This window comes from Tachypleus tridentatus, chromosome 13, assembly GCF_004210375.1.
Source record: "Tachypleus tridentatus isolate NWPU-2018 chromosome 13, ASM421037v1, whole genome shotgun sequence".
NCBI lineage: Eukaryota > Metazoa > Arthropoda > Merostomata > Xiphosura > Limulidae > Tachypleus > Tachypleus tridentatus.
The window spans coordinates 273,597,457-273,606,258 of NC_134837.1; the positions used below are offsets into that span (position 1 = coordinate 273,597,457).

The 8,802-nt window shown below is 33.2% G+C and overlaps 1 protein-coding gene across 1 annotated transcript; it reads right to left on the reverse strand.

Moving 5' to 3' along the window:
• Positions 1-1,348: 1,348 nt before the first annotated feature.
• On the reverse strand, positions 1,349-8,076 carry LOC143237217 (uncharacterized). The gene is made up of 6 exons (XM_076476219.1): positions 7,992-8,076; positions 5,012-5,090; positions 4,258-4,623; positions 3,119-3,490; positions 2,532-2,700; positions 1,349-1,859 (listed from the first exon to the last, which is right to left on the reverse strand). Exons 1-5 carry the CDS (start codon positions 8,016-8,018, stop codon positions 2,540-2,542), a joined length of 1,005 nt encoding a protein of 334 aa, XP_076332334.1. The 5' UTR covers positions 8,019-8,076; the 3' UTR covers positions 1,349-1,859; positions 2,532-2,539.
• Between the last annotated feature and the right edge of the window lie 726 nt (positions 8,077-8,802).

The following is an 8,802-nucleotide window of genomic DNA, read 5'->3' on the forward strand; positions in this document are numbered from 1 at the left end:
GTATTAGTTTTATTTGTGAATATTTTCAGTTCTTCTTTCACCTCCTCCAAAGAGTTGTATAGATGATAATAATGGAAAATTTCTATGTCTAGAATATCGACAGTTTTGACAGAATGTTTCAGTGATATTCATGAGTTCTAAGGAGGTGTTTTCAAGGATCTGTTGTCAATTGTTGCAGAAGTTATTATCATGTGCTCCTATTGTTATCGGTGCTTTTTATGTGAGAGATTCAGGTACGTTTCTGTTTTTTATCTTATGTGCTAGCGACTTGACATGTTGATAATGTTTTCTGTGTTTCTCAGCGAGTTTTCGAAGTTTTTAAAATAGTTGTTTTCTAGCTTATGAAAATACAGAATGAAACAGTCAATACCTTGTGTAGTATTCTACAAGAGGTTTCTTTGGGTGTAAGACACCAAGCTGTTTTTGTTCTAAGTTTCAGTACTTGAAAGAGAAATATTACTATCAGAACTAATAAAATCACCCATTTTCTTTGAAAAATTATCGTATAAATAGTTCTATGACTAGTGTAGGAGTTAGTTCAGTAGGTTTAACTAAACGGATTAGACCAGTTTGTTTGTAAACTTGCATTAATTAATTAATATGAATTACAATAATAATAATAATATGAAGAACACGTGGATAACGTTTGTCCAACAATCGGTAAAGCGACTGTTTTTACTATTATACTATAGCTACGTTATTTATTATGAAGGCCAAAAGTGCTGTTTCAACAACAAGTATCCTTTTTAAATATGTTTTTGCCTGTACGTCCTATCGGAAATTTTTTGAAGTTCCTAAGCGATCTATGGTTCATGATAAATCGCGTTTCGTTTGGAGATGTGATATCGTTATATGAGTAACTGTTAATACTCAACACCCAATTAGAATGTATCAACAGCTGGCGTTGTATGTTGTTGATTAGTTGCTTTTTTTCTATAATCTTTGACTTAACAATTACGTACCATTAGTGCTGCTATCCAGTAGTCTTGTACTAACTCAATAAATATTAACAACTCTGCCCTCTAGAGTTAAATCACGTACACTTTCTACGTTGTGTTAATCTTGTAAAAATAAACAAAAATAAATCGTTATTTATATGGATTCTGACAACAGTAACACACAAACTGAACCTTTGTATATTTTCTTCTCAAAATGTTGTGACGATCTAGATTTTTTTACCATAATTTGTTTATGTCTGTAGTGAAGTGTGTGCCACGAAATATACCAATAGGAATTTAGTTAATCTCCGATTGTTAACTGTAAGGAAAATAATTATATGGTTTCATTCAAAAAACATTTTTTTACCTGGTGGAAACAAAAGCTACTTTACATACTAAATGAAAGATGGTGCTACTAGATTGCGTTTTATTTTTGAAATAATGGTGAATTTTAGAAAATCATAATTAAACTGATATTAATTATGTTAAATAACAAAATAAAATTATCGAAGTTAGGGTTAAAATATACAATTCAAACTTTAAGTGAAACTAAAAGCAAAGGGATTTATTTGATTAAAAACTGTTTTACAATACCTTAGCTCTTTATAATTTCGTGATTCTCTGACCAAACAAAACAAGTATTGATATATAATTGCAATTAAAACGCAAATATGTCCCATAAAAAATAATAAACAGTTATTGATAACAATAAAACAAATATATTCGTGAACAAATAATCATTTTTTAAAATTCTTTTATTTAACACTAAAAGTAGACAAATAAATTCCCGTCTCCAGAGAAGAAGAAAGATTGTTACGATATCTTTGAGCTATCTTTCCTCACTTGGGTTGATAGATTATTGTCCCAAAACGACAGTATGATGGTAACAGTTTAGGGATTCCATTTTTAGCATGCAAAACACTATAAAAAATAAATAGGCTGATAAACAAAATATGTCGTTATCATGAAAGAATTAAGATGACCTTTGTTGTCATATTTAGTAATATTACATCAAAACCTTAAAATAAATCTTTAAATTTTCTATTGTTAACATTAACCATGCTATTATGGTTATGAAATATTACTATAACCTTAACAACAACAACAACAAAAAATTTAATACCCCAGTAAATTATATTTACTATTAACAACACTCTACTTTCATGCTATTTCTAACAACTAATACTGAAATGTATTTGTAAAATAAGTGCTTCAAATTTCAGGAACCGACATTTCTTTATGTTTATATTACTCTTAAACATTGAACTATACAGTAATAATCATCCTAAAAATATCGAAAACTATAATTAACGCTCAAATGTCTTTATAATACAGATTGCCTTACCTACTTTAGAAGTGTAATATTAATGAAACAGAAAGTAGTTATTATTTTACAATCTTATGGATAACTTGGAGTTGATTGACGAACCAAATAAAACTGACGAAGCTGTTTGCTTCATGTTAAGCCCAAAGTTACACAATAAGCAATCTGTGGTGTGTCCATCATAGCTATATCGAACATTTAGTTTATAAGTACTCTATGCAATCTCTAGTTTCAAATATTTCTATAGAATACAAAACAAAAAATCTTACCAAATGTCTCAACTCCTATATTTCGTCTGGAGATTCTGAACATAACTGACGAATTTCTTCCACAAACCTTTGCGATATCTACGTCCCCAGCGCTTCTGGCCTTTACGTTTTCCACGACAACCTTTGGGTTTTTCACAACTTTCTTTATCGTTATCTTCAGTCGGTTCATCTGGTGTGATGTAATATGAAATGGATAATAATTCGTTATATCCGGTCTCTAGTTTCACTATTTCACTTATTTTCACTTATTGAAACAACAAGCCTCCTCAAAAATTGTCCTACTTCAAATGGATTTAAAATAATTTCAATTACTAACATAATATTTAATTATAATTCCAAAGTAATAGATAGTGACCAAGTTTAATGTGTGTTTAAATAAACTGTATCACTAAAATAGCATTACAGTCGAAAATTATATAGTTTAAACTAACTTTAACCTGGGGCGGAGCTCACACACAGAAGATTTTGTAGTTCATACCGACCTTATCTGAATATCTTACACAGAGGATACTGTAGTTCAAACTAACTCTTTCCTGAAAATTGATTTTTTTATACGGGGGCTACTGTAGATCAAACTGGGATCTTACCTGGGACTGGACTCTCACACAGAGGATACAGGAACTTTATATCACAGTATCCTGGGTAAAGTTCACCTGATTTTAACATAACACACGTCTCATAGATGCTAAAACGTCCTTCCCTGAAAGGCCACTCATCACGATTACCGATTACATTCCGGTCTCTGTCCATTAGAACTGTGCCGTTCAAATAAATCCCGGTCATGATGTATAAATAATCCATTGAAAGAAACGTAGCCAACTGTTTAGCAAGTTCAGGGGTGTTGGGAACAGCGATCTTTTCCCCTGCAAGTTCACAGAATTTATAAACGGCGTTTTCACCCTGGATTCTTGTTGGATATAGAGTGTAGCATGTGTCGTTAACGCAGTACGTAAGGTTGGCTGCAAAAACAAATTAAATTATTTCTTTTACCTCTATGTTTAAGTAGTTACCACATTATATCAGTTACATTTAGAAGAATTGTATTATTATTAGAACCTGAAGCCTACATTTTAGATCTAAATTGTAGTAACATTTAATAACAAATTGATTCGATTAATTTTGAAACATACTTCTTCACACTCACATGAATCTCAAACCTCAAGATAACAAGAAAGTAAGAGTTAACAAATGTTGAAACGATCCTGTTTATAAGCCCGGCATGGCCAAGCGTATTAAGGCGATCGACTCATAATCCGAGAGTCGCGGGTTCGAATCCCGGTCGCACTAAACATGCTCGCCCTCTCAGCCGTGGGTGCGTTATAAAGTGATGGTCAATCCCACTATTCGTTGGTAAAAAAGTAGCCCAAGAGTTGGCGGTGGGTGGTGATGACTAGCTGCCTTCCCTCTAGTCTTACACTACTAAATTAGGCACGGCGAGCCCAGATAGCCCTACAGTAGCTTTGTGCGAAATTTAAAAAAAAAGCAAACAAACAAAACAATCCTATTTATAAGTTATAAACACAGTGTAAATACTACAGGTATATTATTAGCATAAATCTCGTGTATAAAACTAGCAGTGTAATTTAATACAATACCCTATATAACAAAAAATATTAATTAAACAATGAACTAAACTAAACACTGTCTAGAATTATCTAAGTATGTTATCAGGTCTGTTTACACTCGAACCACGTAAAAATACCTTAAGTATATCAGGAGATAATACCTTTAGGAATTTCGCAGAGCGTCCAACCATTGGTTTCCGGATCGGCTATTTCCCATCTAAAACCGTCTTCATTGCTCATTCTGACCACTCCACGTTTTACTGTTTGTGGTTGGAACTCACGCCAAAGATTACTAAAAGCTGAGGAATTTACTGTCTCTTCTTGAGACAGACCAAGCCATACTGAGTTGTTATTCGTTATCGTCCTGTTGGCCAAGTCCATTAGGAACTTCGCTGTTTCTTCGTCTGATGGTTTGGCGGGTGTCATTCCATAATTGAAACAGGTGGAGTGTGCATACTGATACCACGACATTAAATTAGTCCCTTCAGTTTTTATGTTGTAGCACGTAGTTTCCGTACAGTCCAAAGCTGGAATAGGAACAGTTGAAGGAAAAGAAGTAAGTCTGTAGTATTGATGTAATATTCTCAGTGAAGTATTTTTAAAAGAATATAAATACCACCAGAATAATTTAAATACGGAGATATTGATCTTATCAATAATCATGTTTACACGATGTAGTTTTTAAAGTTTTGTAACTACTTCAAATATTCCTGTAAGTCTCTTGTTCTTTCTTTTACTTTGAGAAAATATTATCACAATTACTATCATTTTATTTGTTTCTTTATTGTTAAGCACAACTCATCACAATGGGTAATACACAAAACAACTGTTCTTATTCATGAATAGAAACCAGTTTACTGTGTATCTAAACCAGTATAAATATTTATACTTGTTTTTGAAAACAGACAGACCTACCTTCCAATCGTTCTTTGATAACTGCATCACTATCTTCCGGCAACCCCAATACCACAATTAGGATTGGACACAATAGTAACTATGGAAAATATCAAGAATTAGGTATTTGTACAAATTGTGTGTGTATATATATATATATATATATATATGCGACGTGGTTCATTTGAAATATTATTGCTAGTTAGTACAAAGAAACCCTATAATGTACTACACACTTAACAGGATTAAAGGTACAATGTCAATGTCTCTTAAGCTGTTGAAGTATCTTGGTCAAGACGAATACGAGGATATAACCTTTTGTCGAATCTCTGATGTAAAAACAAAATTAATTATAATTTCATATTAAGGGCAGATTCGTATGAGCCGAGCCTAAAACTTTCAAAATCTATACTATTCTTCTTTAACTATAGCGGGTTGAAGGTCAGTAACCAGTGCGTATGACCATAATAAGAAGTAGATTTAATAACTCGAAACCAAGATGGATATTTTTGGCGATAGTCTAAAAGTAGAAGACTGAAAGATAAAAGTAAATATTCCCAACTCTTTTACCAATGAAAATGAAATTGACCGAAACATTATAACTCCTGCACGTCAGAAAAAGCAAGATTGTTTGTTTTTAACGGGTAATCGAACTCACGACCATCAGATAAGAAATGAAGTGCTCTAATTCCCCCAAGCAATGCCGGATGTGACCTGCAGAAAGATGTTTAACTCAGTATTTAACTTATCAAAACAAATCCTTACCAAAACATATATATATATGTATAACTTTATATCAGTCCGTATTATATATTCAATTCTTCGTTTGTCCTCCTCATCCATTAATAATCTATACAAGGCAACTTGGTACGCTTTCGACAAAGTTATTCATATAACATGCCGAAATTGCATTCCATCTAAAAGGCGATGCAGCTCAGTCACAATAGCTTGTTTATGGACGTGGTTACAAGTACCTGGGTCAGTTCTGCCCAATAATTCTCAAATGTACTGCATTCTGAAGTTATATCTGTCCGTGGCAATCTTGTAATATCTTCCTAGTTATAATAATCCTGTACAATACACGCACTGTGTGCAGTGGTATTGTCATCTTCACATACAAAGTTATTGCCAAACTTTGCCCTATTTATTCCTATATGGAATAAATAACTCCTCCATTTGATGCTTATATAAAGTGCTATTGACGTTTTGGTTTTGTTTGTTTGTTGTTTTTTGAATTTCGCGCAAAGCTACTCGAGGGCTATCTGCGCTAGCCGTCCCTAATATAGCAGTGTAAGATGAGAGGGAAAGCAGATAGTCATCACTACCTACCGCCAACTCTTGGGCTACTCTTTCACCAACGAATAGTGGGACTGACTGTCATATTATAATGCCCCCCCAGGCTGAGAGGGCGAGCATGTTTGGTGCGATCAGGATTCGAACCCCCGACCCTCGGCTTACGAGTCTAACGCCTTATCACGCTTGGCCATGCCAGTACTATTGACGTTTTCTACGAGTACATAAATAACAACTATTTTCATCATTATTAATAGCTGCTCAGATGCGAACTGCACCACCTTTTATTAAACATAATAATGAAAAAGTCCCTTTATACTTCTGGCTTTAGACAGTCAAAGTTGATAAAGAGGTGGGACATTGTAGGCCTTTTTCATTATAAATAATCAAGGCCAAAGTAATTAAGATTAAGTCAGGTAGATGGTGTGGCCCTAATGAAAATTGTGATCTACTTTCGATGTTACCTAAAAAAAACAGGGAATTTTATTTTGTAATTTAATTTTTGTTGGCAAAAAAAAAAAACTGTAGTTAGCAACAATAGATTGATACACCCTCTTTTTATGCCACGATGTTGAAAGTTTGTTTTGTTGCTGCGTTTTCACTGACTTGGGTTTATTTTGTCAACAAAAGTAAATTAAACTAGATTTTAAACTGTAATCACTTGTACATACTATAAAAAATCCCAATATTCAAAACTTAATACTTCCACTCAAAGTTCGAAATCACATTTTCTATATCAATGTTAGCACAATAGAAAAAGAAATTTCTACGTGTGTTTTTATAATAATTGCACGTGCATGGACTGCATGAAGTTGTTATTAACTGAAAAGTTAGAACTTATCTACTGATATCTAGTAATATAGTATATCACCCAATCCCGTACATCACAAGTTATAGAATGTCACAACTTGACATCAGACATGCATGAGTTAGGATCACAAAAAAGACCAACAAACTAGAAACCATGTAATATTGTTTCAAAGAATAACAAAACAAAACAAAAAATTAAATATGATTTTCTTATTTTAGGGGGAAGTGAGGTAAGACAGTGTTTGGTAACCTATATATGAGTTGTTTAGATTCTCAGGTGAATAGACATAAACTTTCTCTTTTTAGTGTTTTTATTCATTTTGGTGTTAATGATTTCTGGTCTATTAGGAGAGATTGTATTATAGGATGGGACAGAAGTTACTGTACATGTGCACTTACTTCATTGAGAACAGGTTTAATTACGTACAACTTTTTTTGAAAAGCTCAATAGTTAAGTTACTTTCACTTGCCCTAGTAATATTCCATTTGATATCATCCAGTACTATACTAACCATTTCAAGTATATAGTAAGATGTAACCAACCTGTATAATTTACGTTTTGGTTTGAAGTTAAATAAGACAATACAAATACGTACAAAAGGGTGACAGGACCAGACTGGAAGACCACCAATGTAACTAACAACACCATACAATATCGGTTTAACATTTTTATTACAACAATATAAAATAATAACACAATACTGAAACTTTAACTGGCGACAGTTACCAAATTGTAACCCTTGTTGTCTTATACCGAACGTTTAAAAAGAAGAGATTTACTGACATTGTAATGTTTGCTCTAGATACTATAGTGAGAAGTACTTTAATATCATGTCACATGTGCAAGACATTTCCCAAAATCCTACATAAATATCAAAACTTTCAGTGGTATACTTACACATAAAGTCACACCGTAACGCATCATGTGCACCAGCTTAATCGAGGTTGGAGTTTCTTTCCTAAAGAAGTTCGGTCGGCTTCTTAGAGCTAAATAATATTCTAACCTCACGTATATTTATATACTTTTGAAATATGTATTGATAATTATCAACAGATGGGCTCTGTTAATTGGTAACAGCTGTTAGGGGCTAATTTATCCGGGATCTTGTTCTCGGAAGTAAAGCACCGCCCTAATATGATTCACTAGTGTATTGTTTGCTGAGAAGGGCCAATGATGTGGAGTGGGGTGTACCAAAACTGGCTGAGAGTTGCCAAAGGAAATGAGAACAGAAGTCATCTGGTGTTCAACCATTGCAGAATTTCTATTAAGAAACGGCAAGTATACTGTTCGACAGAGCATAAAACATTTTATTGTTTAACAGTAAAGTGAACAATAGTGGGAACATTGTTATTAAATTTATAAAATTCACATTGTTTTGAACATAATTACGAGAAGATTCTCTATCCAGTGACGTAAGTAACTGACCTTACTAAAGAAATGGTACTGTTAAACATTGAAATATATTAAACATATGGTAGTACCAAATTATATATTTAGATGCGAATTTCAGTTTCGCACAAAGCTACACGAGGGCTATCTTTGCAAGCAGTGACAGACTACTACCAACTTTATAAAATTTAACACTCAAAGCCTAAAAGAGTGAGTATTTTAGGCACTGGGTATTCGAATCCCCGACATTTATATTGCGAATCGAGCGACACAAAAACAAGGGTTTGGTTCTTTTTAATTTCGCCCAAAGCGCCACTCA

What these genes read in the sequence shown, in the direction of transcription:
- LOC143237217 (XM_076476219.1), bottom strand. Translation starts at nt 8,018, where the DNA reads ATGATGCGTTACGGTGTGACTTTATGT. An exon ending in GTTACGGTGTGACTTTATGT is followed by an intron (nt 5,091 to 7,991) that starts GTAAGTATACCA and finishes TATTTTCCATAG; the next exon opens with TTACTATTGTGTCCAATCCT. An exon ending in GCTCTGCGAAATTCCTAAAG is followed by an intron (nt 3,491 to 4,257) that starts GTATTATCTCCT and finishes TTGTTTTTGCAG; the next exon opens with CCAACCTTACGTACTGCGTT.